The following is a 20,397-nucleotide window of genomic DNA, read 5'->3' as shown; positions in this document are numbered from 1 at the left end:
AGCTAATGGAAACTGGCAAGGCCTTGGGAAATGAATTAGCAAACAAGGATTCGGTGCTCGAAAAACAAAACCCCAACACTCTCAGAGAAACAATGCCGGAACCCAGAAATAAATGCTAGCGAGTCTGCACTTCTACCCGAATGTGCCCGTTGTTGGCTTTGTTTAAAGAGTTGCTGTATATATTGTGGAATTTTTGATGGTGGTTTGTACAGTTCTTCTTTCTAACCCACACTATTCATTTGATAACTAATAATTGACTAGTTGGCATGAAGCTGGTACCATGTTAGACTTTAGCAATTCTAGAAAAATATCTGAAGTGAAAGTGTGAGGCAAATACTTCCTGCCCTTTAAGAGCCTTCAGCAGGTACAGACCATACGGTCAGCTCCCGTAGACAGAGTGCTCGCTGCTCCAGTGTGCCTCATCTACTCTCCATGACCCTCCTCAGAGGTAAGCAACCGGGGGATAGAGAGTTGCTCAGGCTTTGGCCAAAGGCATAACTGAGATGCAGACAAGACCGTGTGGCTCTAGAAACCTTGCATATACATACATACATACATACATACATACATACATACATACATACATATGTGCCTTTATATATATAGTATTTATATACATACATACATACATATGCCTATATATATATATATATATATATATATATATATATTATATATATATATATATATATATATATATATATATATATTATATATTAAAAACCACAATGCTCTATTCCTGAGTTGAGGAGACAGGCTTGTCTTGGATGATGTCCAATGTGATGGGTTCAAAAAGACTAGGAAGCACACAGACTCACATTCATGGAAAGAGAGAGTCTTAAATTCGGCTTTCAGGACCCCTGAGACTCATGGGGGCCACACACCCATAAGTCTAGTGTAGACAGCAATGATTGGTTGCTAGCCAGCTTCTACAGCAATATGGCTTTGTGTCTGAACACAGGTGTTAGGACTAGGCCTGTTTGTTCTGTTTAAAAGCCAGGGGGGACAAGTACTACCATTAAGAATAGCTTTTCAGTCCATGTTGAGAACATTTATTTCCACTTAATGGAAATGAGGAGAAGAGGTGAAAACTATGTGGGTTCAGGATGACCACTGAGCAAGTGAAGGCTGCCTTTAGACTCCTTTAAAATGGGGCAGTCATGTAAGTTCTGAGTCGTCTGTGTCATTGTGGACAGTGAAAGAGCAGAAGACAGGAGAAGGCTAATGCTAAAGGCTTTAAGCCATCTTTGGTCTGCCTCTTATCAATTACTATAAGCCCGAACAAACCACTTCTGGTTTTTTGTTATCTCATTTGAGAATATCCTCATTGAGAATAGTTCCACCTGCGATCCAGGATTTTGGTGAGAACAAATGAGTCTCACATATTGCAAATGCCAGCGACTAGTGTTACTTTTAAAGGATTCTAGAACTTTCTTCTGAGGGTCTCTGATTGTCCCAACTTCCTTGTTTCCACCTTAATCAAACTGTACTTATCAGAGATATGCCGGTAGTATGTGTGGACTCATCCTTTACTGGGCTTGGAGCATAACATGAATTTGGGGTTAAAGTTGAACAATAAGGGGTCAAGCCAATGGAGTCAAGTACAGTGAAACCAAGGAAGCCCTTTTAGCAGCATTTTAATCATCTATCACGTTCAGACTCTCTCTAGTACTTTCTGTAAGTTCACACTGCAATGAACTGCAACTTCTGTGACTGCTTTTCTAGACTAGTAAGCGATTTTATTCTTTCTTTAATCTATTTTTATTACGACCCTAATTACATTTGTTTCTTTAATGGGTATTTGTGGAAGGGGTGGGGGGGGGTATGCATTTCACAGTGCCTATGTGGACGGCAGAGGACAATTTCTAAGACTCGGCTCTTGTCTTTTCACTATGTGGACTCCAGGGGTCAGATGCAGGCAGTCAGGTATAGCAGCATGTGCCCTTAATCTGATGAGCCACCTTGTCTGTCTGTCTGTCTGTCTACTGATCCCCCCACCCACCGCCTTTATCATAGCAATTGGATAGACTCTTACTTCAAAGAAATAGTCTAGAATGATAGAAACCACGGAGCATTCATCAGCTATTGTCCTCAGGATCAGGGTGATTTTCAACATAACTTGGAAGATTTAGTTATTCAGTTCGCAGAGGCTGAGTCCAAACTGAGATGAAAGGCTAACGTTTACCTAGTCTGGGAGTTTATTGATCATATCAATGTTAACACATATATTCTTGTTTTCTTCATGTTCTTAGTGCATTCATTGTGGCTTATTTTATTCTACACAATCAGGTAAGGGAGAAGTTTTATTCTATCGTATAGCACAACTTAGAAAGAATTTAAATATGACAATATTTGGCTAAATTAGTTATTATAGTCATCTGTTAATGAATTGAGTTTTAGAGCCCACTCCCCCATTGTTCAAATGATTTACTTGGGGTCATGAGAAAGTCTAGGTTGCCTTAGACCGTGGGTTAGGGATGTGCATGCTGGCTTGTGCCTCTAATTCTATAAATAGGTCCTCTGCTCACCTGTCCCTTCTGCAGGTGGCTTTCACTTTAGATTTATGACCAGGATATAAAGTTCTGATGAAAGCCTGTTACCTGCCTCTTGGGATCCCAGGAAAGCCTAATATTTGCACATAACTGAATATTCAAAGCTGCAGGAAACAAACACCATGGCAACATGGTGATGTTCACCCTAGCCCTGGAGGCACTTCGCCCTTTGTCTTTCTGAGGATGTCTCTTTGGAGGGAAGACTGGGAGGTGCTGTTGTTCAGGATTTGGAAACAGTGTAGTTAGGTGGCCTCTGGATTATGGCAAACCCTCCCGGGCCAGCACAGGCCTGGTGTTTTACTGACCCTCTGCCTGGGTGGGAGGAGACCAAAGCTTCCTTTCCATTTTCCTGATTCTCTCACAAAGCAGTTGAGATGTCTCAGCCTTGGTAGGACAGAGAGATGTGGTGAACTGAGTATCTGAGATAGTGAGAAACAAAAACAAATAAACAAACAAACAAAACCCCAAACTCAGGATGGACAGATCTATCTTCCCAGAGTTTGGATCACTGATCTTCTTATTGAGGATTTAATGGCATCATTGGGTAGATTCGCCATCCAGTAGATTCGTGCTGTGACCCAAGTATCTCATTATTCTCGGCCTCTTATGTCCCCTGAGGACTGCAGTGAGGGCTGTCAGTTCTTGTGAGGGCTGGGTTAATAAGTGCATTTATAGGAGTTCAAAAGTTATTCCTATCATTATTAATAGAGAATGAGAATTCTCTAGCTGAACTGTGGCATACATTTTCCAAAAGCCTTCATAGCACCTTTGCAAGAGAGATGACCTTTCCTCATTTTAGAGATGGGAAAACAGGTTCAGAAAGCTGGGTGACTCTGCACAGTCCAAATATTTGTGGCTTTATTTGTATTTGCGCAATAATATCCAACATACTCTCTACCTGTCTGTATTGAGGCCCCATGGCCTCTGACCCTTGCAGTGTGTCTAGTTGAGTATGGCTCCAGACTTCCTCCCCTCTCAGTGTTGTTTGATATTCTGAAGCAGCTAAGCTCTGCTGCTTCCCAAACCCCAGCCCAGCGTACTCCCCGCCGAGTCAATGAAATATTTATGGGCTAAGTACTTTGGAAGCAGGAGAAAGGAGGAAAGATTGTTGCAAACAAATTAATATCGTCTTTCTGCTTCTCACCTGAGGCTCATCCGTCCTCTCTCCTGAAAGAGTGTGGGCGAGCAACCACCCCACTGTTGGGGCTTTGCACCACCGAGGGGGTTTGGGGGCTGTAAGGCATGTGGTTTGCAGAGCCTTTCTCACAGAGCTCACGGCTTGCCTTCCGTCCATTCACAGCTGAACACACGCTCACATTAAGTATGCATAAGATGCCACCCTCCATACTCACACACCATATCACCTCACCCCTGACTAATATCCAGTTCATCAGGTCCTTTGCTGATGGTGCCCTGTAGGAATGAAGAACCTTGGACCCAGAGCTATGGGTGTTCCCTCAGATATCACCCTTTCTTTTTGTTCTATGGAATATAAGCTATTAGCAAAATGTCTGTGAGCTGGGTTATACTGAGCTGTGGCTCCAACTTATTTTTTTCTTTTAAACAGATCCAGTCTTCATTCTGGAATTATCCTGGTTTGGACAACACATCCTAGCTATCTGTGTCCATGTGTGTGGCACAAATCTGTTGGTTTCTTCAGCTAATCTGAGAGAAGCAGATGATTATGTGTCCTGGGTTGTTTGTCTTCATGATGCCTCATGAGGAAAGAGAGAAACAGATGATCTCACCCAGCACACAGATCATAGGAGAAAAGCCCCCGACAGTTATTGGTCCCCCGTGGGCCATCGCTTATCCCCGTGCCTCACTAACACTCATGATGACATCTTGTGCTGTATGGAAGTGTGATTTACACAGCCCAGCATCTTAACAGAGGAGCCTGGCTGGGTGTCCTGAATGGAAGGGTCACCTCTTCCTCCCCTGTTCATGTATCCCTCACAGTAGGCATATTCTGTGAGACTATAGCTTCTCTCCCTTATACTTTCAGAGCAATCTGAATGCATGATGTCCTGTATAAGGGTGAAGGGAGATAGAAAGTAAGGTACAGATGTTTTTAGATGCTGCCTTCCTCCAAGTCAGTTACCCTCTTGTCTTTGTATCCCCCTCTTTTCTGTTAAAAGATCACTTTACATGCCCACACACGTATTTGTGGGACGGCGGTTGTTATTTTTATGATTATCTCATAAATTAAGAAGTAGAAATGTTTTCCTAACCCACCTCTGGAAAGATCGTGTGCTTGTGTATATTACCTTAGCTTGTTTATTCAATTAAGCACTCGTTCTAGCGGTCCCTCTCGAGTCATTGAGTCATTTACTAGGCAGCTGGCTTGGTGCTAGAAATTCTAACTCAAGGGTCAAATGAGAGATTTAACAAGTGGTAGAATTAGAATATGATGTAATGTCTTCTTATATGTAATATCTATCTATCTATCTATCTATCTATCTATCTATCTATCTATCTATCTATCTATCATGTATGTATGCATGTATACACTTATCTATGTATCTGTTTTTCTATGAATCATCAATAATATATCTGTCATCTACCCATTACCTACAAGGTGTCTATCTCTCATCTATCAACCCCTCACTTACGAATCCTCTGTTATCTTTCCATCACCTGTCACCTGTCTGCTCACAAGAGCTCTGAGAACTTGATAGTGGTTGCCTTTGTAGGTGAAGAGACGATGCTTACTGAGCCAGAGATTGTGACTCAAATTGATGCTAATGCCAGTTGAATTTCCACCATATAACAACCTTAAGTTTTTTTTTTTTTTTGAAATGCTGAAGATTGAACCTAGCTAGAGCTAATGACAGCTAGGTAAGTGCTTTACCTTGGAGCCATCTCCCCAGTCCCAAATAACATCTTTGAAATGCAGCTGTACACAGTTCAGCTAAATCATTACATTACCCATAAGCTCAAATTTTCATGATATCTCGGCTGCTTGCTAATCTCCACCCCCTTTTTGTGTCTTGAGAGATAATTCATGAAGCTCAGGTTGTCCTAGAATACTGTATGTAGCCTTGAACTCCTGACCTTCCTGCTCCAGTTTCCCAAATTCTGGGATTAAAGGTGCATAGCCCATACCCAGCTTTGCTTAACTTCTGTGCCATGAACACAAAGATAATGGAAACATCAAAGAAATTAATTTAACTACAAAATGTTTTGAGCTCAAGCCATTAAAATCATTGAATAGTACTTTAAAAACAAAGTTAATTTTAAATACTAATTAATGTTAAAACTACAGACTCATTTAGAATTACTGTTATTTAGTTAAAAGAATGTTTCTACTGTATATAATTTTTAAAAATTAGATACATTTTAAATAACTGAGTAGTTTCACTATAAGTAAATGCTAATTATTTACAGTATCTGAACATTACACAATGTATAATATTTACTAAACACATTACTTGGTACTTCAAAGAAACATAGTGCTTTTATCAGTTACCTTATAAGAATTGATCCTCAAAATTCAAGTGATAACAGTTTTAACCAGGTTTTCTGAGCATTTTATTTTTTATATATCTATTTGTTGTTTTGTTTTGTTTTTGTGAGGCATGTTTTTCTGTGTAGCCTTGGCTGTCCTAGAACTTGCTTTGTAGAACAGTGGCCTTCAAACTAACAGAGATCCACCTGCCTCTGCCTCCCAAATGCTGGGATTAAAGGCTAGGATAATAGCTCCTAGTTCTTCTTTTCACCCTCTTCCTTCCATAGAACCAAATAAATCATTTCTACCATTTTAATGTAAATTCATTCATTTATTCATTCAATGTGTGTGTGCATGTGCGTGTGCGTGTGCGTGCGTGTGTGTGTGTGTGTGTGTGTGTGTGTGTGTGTGTGTGTGTGTGTGTATTTGTGCATGCTCGCCTGTGTGTTCTGAAGTTCATATGGAGACCAGAAGACAACCTAAGATTTTATCTCCAAGGGCTTCACTTGTTTCCTTGGAGATAGAGTTTGCCATTGGTCTACTCATCATTTGGGGTAGACTGGCAGCCATGAGAGCCCTAGGAGGCTCCTGTCTCTTACCTCCCCAGTGCTGAGATTACAAACATGAACCACCATGCCTGGCATTTTTACGTGGGTTTTGGGGATCAAAGTGAAGTCATGCTTTTGAGGTAAATGTTCTATTGACTGAGCCATCTTCCCAGATTCCAACTTTGTTTTGATACAGAATAGTTAAAATATCATAATTTCTAACAGCCAAGTGAAGCTTGGGGTCTCCACATGCATGCATGTTCAAGGGAGTAGTCTAGTTAGAAATGATCTAACTAGTTGGTCCTGCCTGCACCCTAGGAAAATGGGCATGCTTCATCTTCATGTGGATACAAGGATGGAAGCAGAAGAAGTGGAGTGCATTCTGGGTATTGTGTGTAGAGAATTGAGCAAAAGTATCTGCTTTGGGCTAGACAGGATTTGAGTCTCTACTTTCTGGCTTTGAGGCTTCACATGTGTTATTCAACTTTCCCATGCCTGTCGCAGCATCACTCAAGTGGGAATGATACCACCTCCTTGGGATTTGGGGAAAGGATAAACTGTAGTGGTACTTCTAAAGTACCTGGCTCCGTGCAGGTGCTTAGTGAGTGTTAGCTTCCTTCCCTTTCAGTTGATAAACACTTCCTTTGAGGGTTACACGCTAAAACATTAAATATTTATTACTTGCACTATTCAAGAAAAATGAAACTCGAAAAGGCATCTTACTTCAGATCTTTTTGGCGAAGCAATAATCATTCCCACTTGTCTTTCTTGTAAACCTGTATTCTATGCGCGGCGCTGGGTTTATTTATGATGTTTGTGTGAAATTCTCAGCGCAGTGAGAGTTGACTGAACCTAAACTCTCTCTCTTTCAAGTTTTAATGGAAGATATAAATTATTAGGTATTCTTGGTGTGATTTGATGCCCAAGTGACTGAAGCCTAGAACTGCCCTGGAAGTGTAATGGGAGAGTGGAGCCATATCAGAGTTGGGTAGATAATGAGGATATAAACCTAGGTTTGTGTCATGGTTGGGGTGGCTCTCACACAGCACAATGAAAGTGAATCCTCACCAGCCTCCCTCAAGAGCTGAGTGGAGGCCTAGAGATGGCTGAGCTGGCAGAGTGTTTGCCGTGCAAGGGTGAGGACCAGGGCATCCATACAAAGGGCAGCTGGGATGGCAGGCAGATGTGACGTCAGTGCTGGGGAAGGGGAGGCAGGGGGATCGCAGAACTGGCTAGCCAGCCAGTCTAGACAGTTGGTGGGCCCCAGGCTAGCTGAGAGATCTTGTCTCAGAAAATAAGCTGGCAGATGACAGAGGAAGACATCCATTGTTGACATTTCCCCCCCCCCCCCCCCCGCACATACATGCACACCCATACATGCACCCCCACACATATATGTACAGACTCAGAGTAGATCAGAATGTAGCTCTGGGTTAACGAGTAATCCTGTTACTCAATGTTGATTCAAACCATCGGCAAAAATATCTATACATCCCTTGCAGCTGATGTTAAATTCTGGGGTGCTAGAGTTTATGTTAGAAACTATAGGTAGCTTAATCATAACACCTCATACTCCTACAGGGAAGGAGGATTAGACTAAAGACTTAAATAGAAAATGTCATTGTCCTGTCCCCTTGCCAGTCTTATTTGCATGCAAAATCTATTCTACAGCTTGTTTTTGTATCACCTCTGAAATAGAAAAGATATTTTTGCATATTGAAGCAGCTATTTCTAAAAGAACAGAAAGAAAAAAAAAACAGGCATCAGAAATTCTATGTAACCTAAGAGGATAAATAAAATATTCACTCTGTGGCAGTTTATAGATCAGGTCATTTATCCCTGCCCTAGAATGCTTGAGTGATCTCAATAGGCATCCATTTGAAAGAGAATGAGGACTTTCCTGTTGTCCTCTGATTTGTGACAACCACTATGTGCCTGTTTGAACCAAGCTTAAACAGGAATATTAAGAACAAATAGAACCATAATTTCATCATTTCTGCCATGCCCTCTCTACATTGGGTATTTTCAACTTTGCCCAGACTATGGAGGCTCAGTCTTTCTAAGCAGCTCATGTCTGGGTCATCTCTTTCATGAAGCCCCCAGGTCTTATCATTACATCTCACAACTGTGGGCTGCATGTGCCTTAGATTCACAATAGCAACTCCTGCACCCTACCTGAAGCAGAATGACAAGGCTGGCCCAGGAAAGGCCCCTGAAGGATGGGCATAGTTTGCAAGAGAGTGTGATTAAAAGCACAAAAGGGTGAGAGAGTTCTCCATGGAGTGGAGACATTTCAATCGCTGAGATGGGACTGGGTCACCACTGGGAACAATATAGTGGCTGTATTGAGAAGAGTGTGGGATGGGGTACCAGTGGTCCCTGAGGGAGGAGTCATTCAGGCTGATTGAAAACAGAGATCAGGACTGGTGAGATGGTTCTTGGGTAAAAGGGGTTTCCTGCCAACCCTGAAGATCTGAATTCCCTTATCAGAACCTGCAGGCTGGAAGGAGAGAACTGATTCCCTCAGGCTGTTCACTGCCCTTTATGGGTGCCCTTTGACACCTGCATATCCTTGCCCTCAGTAATATTTCAACAATGTAATAAAAACGTAGTAGCTGTGCGTGAGGATGAGTGTGTACCTTCTTCTGCTTTACAGGTGGCATCTAGATCATTGCAGGTTCCTGAGCAGTATAGTGATTTATTGGAAGATTAAAAATATCCTTCTAACCCATTTTTGTGCTTTCCCCTCTCTTTGCAGCATGCACTCGATGCTGATAACGCGGGAGTCAGCCCAGTAGGAAACTCTTCCAACAGCAGCAGTCACTGGGACCTTGGAAGTGCCTTCTTCTTTGCTGGGACAGTCATCACAACCATAGGTACTCATGTTTTTACTAATATCCTCTTCCTTTGCAGGCCCTACTGAGGAATGGGTAGACAGAGTAGGGACCAGGTTCTCCCTGCTCGGTCAGGTGAATACAGCTGTTGTGGCTGCTCTCAGTAAGGAGCAAAGCATGGTGAGGACTTCAGAATGGAAAGCCAGAGAGCATTCAGTGAAGGAAACCAAGGTCAAGGCAGGAGTAGAATGCAGGGATTGGTGATTGAAGTTGGGTGGTTTTGTTGCATTCAGATACCCTTTTAAAGATTGTACATCTTGGTAGAATTATATATATATATATATATATATATATATATATATATATATATATATAGTGGCATGAAGATGTTCTGCAAAGTTGGGCGTGGGGGGAAAAGACCCTTTGCCCCTCTCCATTTTTTTAAATTGTTCCAAGAAAATAGTTTCCATCCCCTTTGTCTGGTGTTTTTATTATCCATCTGTGTGGCTTTAAATATCAAACCGGTATGGCGACTTCTAGAATTTTCCATTTCAGGGGTTGTTTCTCGACTTTCCACTGTGCAGGTGGAAACCCTGGTCTTTTTCCTTTCTTCCTGTTTCACTTTCAAAGAACTCCACTTCTTGTGTCCCTATCTTCCTAGGATAGTCTCATTACCTAGAACCCTGGTGCCCCCTTAGAGCTGACTCTTGACCTGCTCTTTGTGGCCGATCCTCAGATCAACTGTCATTGCTGCTTTCCCTCAGTGGTGCCTGCCTTATTTTATATATTAATCTTTACGTTTTCTGATACTCAGGGTCTGGGAGGGAGGGAGGGAGGGAGGTATCCAAGCTCTCAGCCAATCAGATGGTCTTGCCTACATTGATGCTGGATCTTCCATATTTAGTCCAGTAACTCACATGACCATGTCCTGTGGAAACATCTAGAAACATATTTTTACAAATCTATCCAATACTAAAATAATAATACTTTATCAGTTTTCTAGGTATTCATAACCCAATTGGGTAAACACCTAAAATTAAAACCAACTTTCTTTTTCTTTTTTTTTTAATTAGGTATTTTCTTCATTTACATTTCAAATGCTATCCCAAAAATCCCCCATACCCTCCCCACCTCATTCCCCTACCCACCCACTCCCACTTCTTAGCCCTGGAGTTCCCCTGTACTGAGGCATATAAAGTTTGTAAGACTAAGGGGCCTCTCTTCCCAATGATGGCCGACTAGGCCATCTTCTGATACATATGCAGCTAGAGACACGAGCTCCGGGGGTACTGGTTAGTTCATATTGTTGATCCACCTATAGGGTTGCAGATCCCTTTAGCTCCTTGGGTACTTTCTCTAGCTCCTCCATTGGGGGGCCTCTGTTCCATCCAATAGCTGACTGTGACATCCACTTCTGTGTTTGCCAGGCCCCGGCGTAGTCTCACAAGAGATACCTATATCTGGGTCTTTTCAGCAAAATCTTGCTGGTGTATGCAATGGTGTCAGCGTTTGGGGGCTGATTATGGGATGGATCCCTGGTGTGGCAGTCTCTAGATGGTCCATCCTTTCGTCTCAGCTCCAAACTTTGTAACTCCTTCCATGGGTAACAACCAACTTTTTACATCTAATTAGATGACAATCTATTTTACATTTGCAACTCTTAAATTTATTATCACGAGCTATTATCGTCAGAGTTCCAAGTATCCATGAGGCTTGCAGTTTTGCACCTAGAGTCTCTGTGAGCTCCAGTTCAGCTCAGGCTATTGGAATCCACAGATTCACCACACCCAACAGCGAAAGCATGTGGCCTATGAACCTCAGCTAACCCAACGACATCACTGTCATCCCTCAGATAAGCATAATGTCAGGTTAGAATGTGTTTGACAGTCTGGCTATTAGGATGAAGAAAGGCATTATGCATCTTAAGAGGACTTATAAACTAATCAAAGTTGAGGCGTCTTGGCCATTTCAAAAAAATGTACTTTGGAAAAAATCTCTTGAGTGCCAGCATTGAGTCCATGAGCTGTTAGGGGTTACTACATATAATAGAAAAAAAATCATTTCCTTGTGGTAGGAGATTGCTAGATCAGGGTTTGTCTGATGCATTGGAAAAAAACTCTATGCTGAAGCACTGCTATGCTTCTCAGTAAAGCACTAATGGTATTTATTGATCTTTACTTGTTTTTCAGCCACCTACACATACATTCTTTTTTAAAAATTCACTTTACTCCTAACAACAGCATATCCGATCTTCCTTTTCCACTCACGAGCTCTAGGCCCTGGAGAAGAACGATATTACCTATACAAAGAAATTCAGACTGTGGCTAGAGTTATCAGTTCAAAATGGCTGGCAACTTCTTGGGATTTTGCTTGCACTCTGGAGGGCATGGCTTCCTTACTTTCTTACTGATGGTAAGCTCGGAAAAGAAAGAGCTACGCCCCTTCCCACCCTCCCCGCTGGACCTCCCCAGTCATCTTCTCTCAGTAGGTTTCTCTGTTAGTTGAACTAACACTCCCAGAGTAAGGAAAGGGTGAGGGGTAAGTGGACCCTGCTCATGTCCTGTGAGCTCTTGGAGCTACTTGCAAAATAGTAAGCAACATATCACATTTTCTATTTTTTCTAGAGTGAGTGGGATTTTTAGGCTTGGATTGTCTATAATCTAGGCATTCCAAACCAATGTGCACAGAGGGAAGAAAGTTCATAGTGGGTCCGTAAATACCCTTTGACCCAGTGATCATTGCTCGACTCCTCTGGTCCCTGAAGTAGCCATCTTTGAGCCACATGATCTTCGTTTAAGTCTTAGATGGAGCTTTCCTGTTGGATGAGCCTCTGGGTTCATGTGTCCTTTTCTTGGCTATTTGAGAGGTTGTTTCCTCTGCAGAAAGAGGCTGATCACTCTTCAACCAATTGTGCGTAGGATCAGGACCTTTTTTTTTTCTGAATTATGAAAATGCTGTCTACCAACAGGCAACCACTACAAAACAACCACATAGACAAAAAATATAACCCACTACCCAAAGCAGGCTGAGTCCCTGTTCTATGCAACTTAAAAAAAAATGTTGCTTTTTCCTCTCTTTCTATTACCTAAGACAAAATGAATTGTAAGGTGAATATTATTTAGCTGAGGAAAATTTAATTCCAGAGGGCCATTATAAAGCCATACAGCTAGAGAAGTTAAAAGAAAAAGTAGCTTGATACAATGTAAGAAGTAATGAGATGAGAAACAAATTGCTACATTTCAAAAAGCTAATAGGTACTTACGGTAAGTTCATTGCAAGGCTTATGACAAGGCTTACAAGTAGTCTCAGGGCTTGGTCATTTTTCAGATGTTCCTGAGAAATTTCCCACTATCTAGGAGTCAGGGAAGTGGAGTAGTTCTCGTGGGAAGCTCCATCTCATTAACTGTGTGGCTCAGAGCCTGTTCTGATAGCTCTAGGTCAAAAGATAGTTTGCAAGCTTATGTGGTTAACATGTCCCTCCACTATGAGCACTGTGAGGGCTTCGGAGCTCTTTGTACAGCCCATGATAGCCCATACCGCCGTCACATGCGGAGGGATTAAGATATATCTACTTTTGTGACCCTCCTAATAACATGGTGGAAACCTTTAAGCAGGATGTTGGATGTTTCCTTGGAAAAGGTCCACCGAGATTGCTCTGCCAAAGGGCATGGGGCTTTTAAGGGCTTGCCAAATCACTTTCCAGAAAGACTCTCATGAAGTTACATGTGTTAGGTAGGGACTTTCTGGAAAGCAGTACAACTACTCAGTGTCATTCTGCTTTTTTTAAAAGCCTTTCATGTGCTGATATATAGAGATTATGCTTAAGCCATTGGCCTTCTGTATCTGTGCTTTCATATCATAGACTCCAATGAATTATAGATTGAAAATATTCAAAACAAAAATGTCTGCACAGTGGACTGTTTTTCCATTTCATCATCCCTTATACAACGAGGTTTAACAGCCTGAATGGTCTGGTTTTGTGTGTCAACTAAACAGAAGCTAGAGTCATCACAGAGAAAGGAGCCTCAGTTGAGGAAATGTCTCCATGAGATCCAGCTGCAAGGCATTTTCTCAACCTTTGATCAAGTGGGAGGGCCCAGCTCATTGTGGGTGGTGTCATCCCTGGGCTGGTGCTCCTGGGTTCTATAAAAAAGCAGGCAGAGAAAGCCAGTAAGCAGCAACCCTTCCCCTCCCTCAAATCCCCCCCCCCACACCCAACATGGTCTCTGCATCAGCTCCTGCCTCCAGGTTCCAGCCCTGCTTGAGCCCACATTATTACCAATGGCTGTGAAACAAAATTAGATTTTAGTCTTTGTGACATTTTTAGGATCATATACCTCCTGGTCAAGTGTCAGGAGGTAGCAGGTTTCTTGCCTAGTAGCATTAACAAAGGGTTGGACCAGAAAAGGTATTGAAGTAGCGGCTTGAACTTATTAAATACTTTGATTGGATGTTTAATCCATGGCCACCCAAATAGCAACCATTTCTCTTGTTTCTCTGAGTGATACCAGCATGCCTGTGAGCTGGCCAGAGGACATGCGTAGCACTTATTTAGATTAATAACTGCATACTCAGCAGGCCCAGGGCTTCATTTTGGTCTGTAATATCTTTCTGAGATGAACTAACAGAAAATCTGTATTGCCTGAAACGAAGCTGTCATGAGACTGTCAAGCTGAAGTCGAGTCGATATCTCTACAAGTTTCTAGAATATTTCCAAGACTCGCCCGTGCAATGCGAAGCTGCAGAGGCACGCTTGTTCTCTTTCTAACCAAATAAGTCAGTGTAAATCAGGTTATTCTGGGTGGGTATGCCTGGCAACATCATTTTGTCCAAGATCTTGAAAGCATCTGAGAAGTCCCAGGAGCTTTGTCGTACATTTGAACCAACAAGATAGTGAGCAAACGAAAACAAGATTAGGAAGTCTTGCCTGTACACTCATCTGAGAAACGGAAACTGCAATCTAAATAATTTGTGGCAAGAGGCTTGAATGATTCTGAGCACAAGATTGTTAAGGAGTAGCCAAGTGACTTATCCCCTGGGCAGAATCTGAGAGCGAGCTCTCTGTGCCCACCGGAGCAGGAGTGATGTCCAAGAACACGTTTTTCTTTTTTGGCCATGCTAAGAACATTGTTCCTCTCTGTGCTATATTCTCAAATGTGTCTCTTGCCGTGGAACAATATACTTCACCCATTGCATGGATTCGGAAACAGACCCCACTTGAACCACCTGAACAGGGGAGACTGTTAAGTGACTGCTGTAAGACTGTAATGATAATTGACAAGAAAATGACTACCAATGACTTGAGGCGTTCACCCTATGTAAATTGTGCTAATATTGTAAGCTTCTTTCTTCCAGTAATATTATCGCTAGCCCTATTTATATGGAATACTCCCAACACTCACTCTACATGAATGACTGACATAATTGCATAACTCTTAAGAATGCAGATGTTCATGTTTCCAAACAACGAAACTCATTTCAATTGACCTCATTATAGATGGAATCCTTTATGTTCAAGCCTCAATTCCATCAACATGTATTTAGTACTGACTGCTCTGGGTGCAAGGGTAATGGGCAGAGATACAAGAGGCAGGGATTGGGTGCATTCCCAGGAAAGAGAGTTGGGCACAGCTTGGCTTCACTGTCATTAGAGTAAAGAGGCACAGAGTCTTTGCTTACTCATTTTTCTCCATCGCCAGGATTTACCTACCTGGGGGAGGGAAGGATAAGTCCCTTGTCCCTTCTGAGCTTGTAGTAGACCAGTTTCCTTGTTAATGTTCACTGCCTATTACTCCGTGAAAGCAGATGTTGAATATAGCAAGTCCAGGTAAGGAGGACGCAGTGGAGCAGTAGTGTTTCTGGAGGCTCTGTCTACAGAGGCGAAGGTGAAATTTTTTGTGCCATTCAATGGTGTCCATGATAGATGATGTTTCTTAAGAGAAAAGGATCGTTTTCCACCAGAAACACAACTCTGGATGACCACACACTTCTTAAAATGTATTAAGATCTCTGAAACACTGAGACTATTTATAGGCAGAGAAGCCAGGAGACTCTGTTTTATACTGTAAAGGGCTTTGGAGAATATGAAAGTCTGTGGATTCTTTGGTCAATGCTCTACTTTCTCCTTCACCTGACTGCTTCCTCTCCCCTCTCCTCTCTCTCTCCCCAGGGTATGGGAATATTGCTCCGAGCACTGAAGGAGGCAAAATCTTTTGTATTTTATATGCCATCTTTGGGATCCCGCTTTTTGGTTTCTTATTGGCTGGAATTGGAGACCAACTTGGAACCATCTTTGGCAAAAGCATTGCAAGAGTGGAAAAGGTTTTTCGAGTGAGTACTGTACCAATTTAAACCCTCCTTACTGGATTCATTGGCTTTAGCCTATTTGGGGTGAGGAGGCAGTGTCAAGGGTTCTGACCAAATGGAATAGTTGAATGCTATGATGTGTTTTCTCTTTTCGAGGATGTGGACAGAGGACTTTGTCTAAACATCGTTTTCTTAAATAACTTCCTACCTTGTGGTACTTACAGGATCAAAGGAGGTTAAGAATGGATTACCAACACAGATTTCCTGAAGATATAAGGCCCACTCACCGTCTTAGTCAGTTAATACTGCTCTAATGAAATGCCTGAGGCAGGATGGCATAGAAACAGCTGGAACTTATTTCCCATAGGTTGGAGACTGGATGTATAGGATGAAGGTTCAGAAGTCTGGTGAGGGGCTATGCTCCCCTTTCAAGGTGTGATTGCCCAGAGAGAAGGGTGATAAGGCAATGAAAAAGAAAAGTATCTTGATATTACATGATGCCTGTTAAAAGGGCTTTAACCCTATTGGTGAAGGAGGAGCCCTCATGACTAGCGCCCCCCCCCCCTTAAAGGCCCTGGCTTTTTTTTTTTTTTTTTTTTTATGTTTCTTTCCATTTTTTATTAGGTATTTAGCTCATTTACATTTCCAATGCTATACCAAAAGTCCCCCATACCCACCCACCCCCACTCCCCTACCCGCCCACTCCCCCTTTTTGGCCCTGGCGTTCCCCTGTTCTGGGGCATATAAAGTTTGTGTGTCCAATGGGCCTCTCTTTCCAGTGATGGCCGACTAGGCCATCTTTTGATACATATGCAGCTAGAGTCAAGAGCTCCGGGGTACTGGTTAGTTCATAATGTTGATCCACCTATAGGGTTGCAGATCCCTTTAGCTCCTTGGGTACTTTCTCTAGCTCCTCCATTGGGAGCCCTGTGATCCATCCATTAGCTGACTGTGGGCATCCACTTCTGTGTTTGCTAGGCCCCGGCATAGTCTCACAAGAGACAGCTACATCTGGGTCCTTTCGATAAAATCTTGCTAGTGTATGCAATGGTGTCAGCGTTTGGATGCTGATTATGGGGTGGATCCCTGGATAAGGCAGTCTCTACATGGTCCATCCTTTCATCTCAGCTCCAAACTTTGTCTCTGTAACTCCTTCCAAGGGTGTTTTGTTCCCACTTCTAAGGAGGGGCATAGTGTCCACACTTCAGTCTTCATTTTTCTTGAGTTTCATGTGTTTAGGAAATTGTATCTTATATCTTGGGTATCCTAGGTTTTGGGCTAATATCCACTTATCAGTGAGTACATATTGTGTGAGTTCCTTTGTGAATGTGTTACCTCACTCAGGATGATGCCCTCCAGGTCCATCCATTTGGCTAGGAATTTCATAAATTCATTCTTTTTAATAGCTGAGTAGTACTCCATTGTGTAGATGTACCACATTTTCTGTATCCATTCCTCTGTTGAGGGGCATCTGGGTTCTTTCCAGCTTCTGGCTATTATAAATAAGGCTGCTATGAACATAGTGGAGCATGTGTCCTTCTTACCAGTTGGGGCATCTTCTGAATATATGCCCAGGAGAGGTATTGCTGGATCTTCCGGTAGTACTATGTCCAATTTTCTGAGGAACCGCCAGACTGATTTCCAGAGTGGTTGTACAAGCCTGCAATCCCACCAACAATGGAGGAGTGTTCCTCTTTCTCCACATCCTCGCCAGCATCTGCTGTCACCTGAATTTTTGATCTTAGACATTCTGACTGGTGTGAGGTGGAATCTCAGGGTTGTTTTGATTTGCATTTCCCTGATGATTAAGGATGTTGAACATTTTTTCAGGTGCTTCTCTGCCATTCGGTATTCCTCAGGTGAGAATTCTTTGTTCAGTTCTGAGCCCCATTTTTTAATGGGGTTGTTTGATTTTCTGAAGTCCACCTTCTTGAGTTCTTTATATATGTTGGATATTAGTCCCCTATCTGATTTAGGATAGGTAAAGATCCTTTCCCAATCTGTTGGTGGTCTCTTTGTCTTATTGACGGTGTCTTTTGCCTTGCAGAAACTTTGGAGTTTCATTAGGTCCCATTTGTCAATTCTCGATCTTACAGCACAAGCCATTGCTGTTCTGTTCAGGAATTTTTCCCCTGTGCCCATATCTTCAAGGCTTTTCCCCACTTTCTCCTCTATAAGTTTCAGTGTCTCTGGTTTTATGTGAAGTTCTTTGATCCATTTAGATTTGACCTTAGTACAAGGAGATAAGTATGGATCGATTCGCATTCTTCTACATGATAACAACCAGTTGTGCCAGCACCATTTGTTGAAAATGCTGTCTTTCTTCCACTGGATGGTTTTAGCTCCCTTGTCGAAGATCAAGTGACCATAGGTGTGTGGGTTCATTTCTGGGTCTTCAATTCTATTCCATTGGTCTACTTGTCTGTCTCTATACCAGTACCATGCAGTTTTTACCACAATTGCTCTGTAGTAAAGCTTTAGATCAGGCATGGTGATTCCACCAGAGGTTCTTTTATCCTTGAGAAGAGTTTTTGCTATCCTAGGTTTTTTGTTATTCCAGATGAATTTGCAAATTGCTCCTTCTAATTCGTTGAAGAATTGAGTTGGAATTTTGATGGGGATTGCATTGAATCTGTAGATTGCTTTTGGCAAGATAGCCATTTTTACAATATTGATCCTGCCAATCCATGAGCATGGGAGATCTTTCCATCTTCTGAGATCTTCTTTAATTTCTTTCTTCAGAGACTTGAAGTTTTTATCATACAGATCTTTCACTTCCTTAGTTAGAGTCACGCCGAGATATTTTATATTATTTGTGACTATTGAGAGGGGTGTTGTTTCCCTAGTTTCTTTCTCAGCCTGTTTATTCTTTGTGTAGAGAAAGGCCATTGACTTGTTTGAGTTAATTTTATATCCAGCTACTTCACCGAAGCTGTTTATCAGGTTTAGGAGTTCTCTGGTGGAATTTTTAGGGTCACTTATATATACTATCATATCATCTGCAAAAAGTGATATTTTGACTTCCTCCTTTCCAATTTGTATCCCCTTGATCTCCTTTTGTTGTCGAATTGCTCTGGCTAATACTTCAAGTACTATGTTGAAAAGGTAGGGAGAAAGTGGGCAGCCTTGTCTAGTCCCTGATTTTAGTGGGATTGCTTCCAGCTTCTCTCCATTTACTTTGATGTTGGCTACTGGTTTGCTGTAGATTGCTTTTATCATGTTTAGGTATGGGCCTTGAATTCCTGATCTTTCCAGAACTTTTATCATGAATGGGTGTTGGATCTTGTCAAATGCTTTTTCTGCATCCAACGAGATGATCATGTGGTTTTTGTCTTTGAGTTTGTTTATATAGTGGATTACATTGATGGATTTTCGTATATTAAACCATCCCTGCATTCCTGGAATAAAACCTACTTGGTCAGGATGGATGATTGCTTTAATGTGTTCTTGGATTCGGTTAGCGAGAATTTTATTGAGGATTTTTGCATCGATATTCATAAGAGAAATTGGTCTCAAGTTCTCTATCTTTGTTGGATCTTTCTGTGGTTTAGGTATCAGAGTAATAGTGGCTTCATAAAATGAGTTGGGTAGAGTACTTTCTACTTCTATCTTGTGAAAAAGTTTGTGCAGAACTGGAATTAGATCTTCTTTGAAGGTCTGATAGAACTCTGCACTAAACCCGTCTGGTCCTGGGCTTTTTTTGGCTGGGAGACTATTTATAACTGCTTCTATTTCTTTAGGGGATATGGGACTGTTTAGCAGGTCAACTTGATCCTGATTCAACTTTGGTACCTGGTATCTGTCCAGAAATTTGTCCATTTCGTCCAGGTTTTCCAGTTTTGTTGAGTATAGCCTTTTGTAGAAGGATCTGATGGTGTTTTGGATTTCTTCAGGATCTGTTGTTATGTCTCCCTTTTCAGTTCTGATTTTGTTAATTAGGATTTTGTCCCTGTGCCCTCTAGTGAGTCTAGCTAATGGTTTATCTATCTTGTTGATTTTCTCAAAGAACCAACTCCTCGTTTGGTTAATTCTTTGAATAGTTCTTCTTGTTTCCACTTGGTTGATTTCACCCCTGAGTTTGATTATTTCCTGCCGTCTACTCCTCTTGGGTGAATTTGCTTCCTTTTTTTCTAGAGCTTTTAGATGTGTTGTCAAGCTGCTAGTATGTGCTCTCTCCCGTTTCTTCATGGAGGCACTCAGAGCTATGAGTTTCCCTCTTAGAAATGCTTTCATTGTGTCCCAAAGGTTTGGGTACGTTGTGGCTTCATTTTCATTAAACTCTAAAAAGTCTTTAATTTCTTTCTTTATTCCTTCCTTGACCAAGGTATCATTGAGAAGAGTGTTGTTCAGTTTCCACGCGAATGTTGGCTTTCCATTATTTATGTTGTTATTGAAGATCAGCCTTAGGCCATGGTGGTCTGATAGGATACATGGGACAATTTCAATATTTTTGTATCTGTTGAGGCCTGTTTTGTGGCCAATTATATGGTCAATTTTGGAGAAGGTCCCGTGAGGTGCTGAGAAGAAGGTATATCCTTTTGTTTTAGGATAAAATGTTCTGTAGATATCTGTCAGATCCATTTGTTTCATCACTTCTGTTAGTTTCAGTGTGTCCCTGTTTAGTTTCTGTTTCCATGATCTGTCCATTGGTGAAAGTGGTGTGTTGAAGTCTCCCACTATTATTGTGTGAGGTGCAATGTGTGCTTTGA

At 41.8% G+C, this 20,397-nt stretch overlaps 1 protein-coding gene across 8 annotated transcripts in view; it reads left to right on the top strand.

Moving 5' to 3' along the window:
* The window catches only part of Kcnk10 (potassium channel, subfamily K, member 10), a 148,782-nt gene that overhangs the window by 72,597 nt on the left and 55,788 nt on the right, over positions 1-20,397 (top strand). For all 8 annotated transcript variants that reach the window (XM_030246941.1, XM_011244181.2, XM_006516257.3 and 5 more), the window contains 2 exons: positions 9,307-9,424; positions 15,552-15,712. In XM_030246941.1, the coding sequence (XP_030102801.1) occupies positions 9,307-9,424; positions 15,552-15,712 (279 nt within the window). The remainder of the gene's footprint in view (positions 1-9,306; positions 9,425-15,551; positions 15,713-20,397) is intronic.

The sequence above is a fragment of the Mus musculus genome, chromosome 12, assembly GCF_000001635.26.
Source record: "Mus musculus strain C57BL/6J chromosome 12, GRCm38.p6 C57BL/6J".
Lineage (NCBI taxonomy): Eukaryota > Metazoa > Chordata > Mammalia > Rodentia > Muridae > Mus > Mus musculus.
Note: the sequence above shows the minus strand (reverse complement) of the source record. Positions and strands in the feature narration are given on the sequence as shown.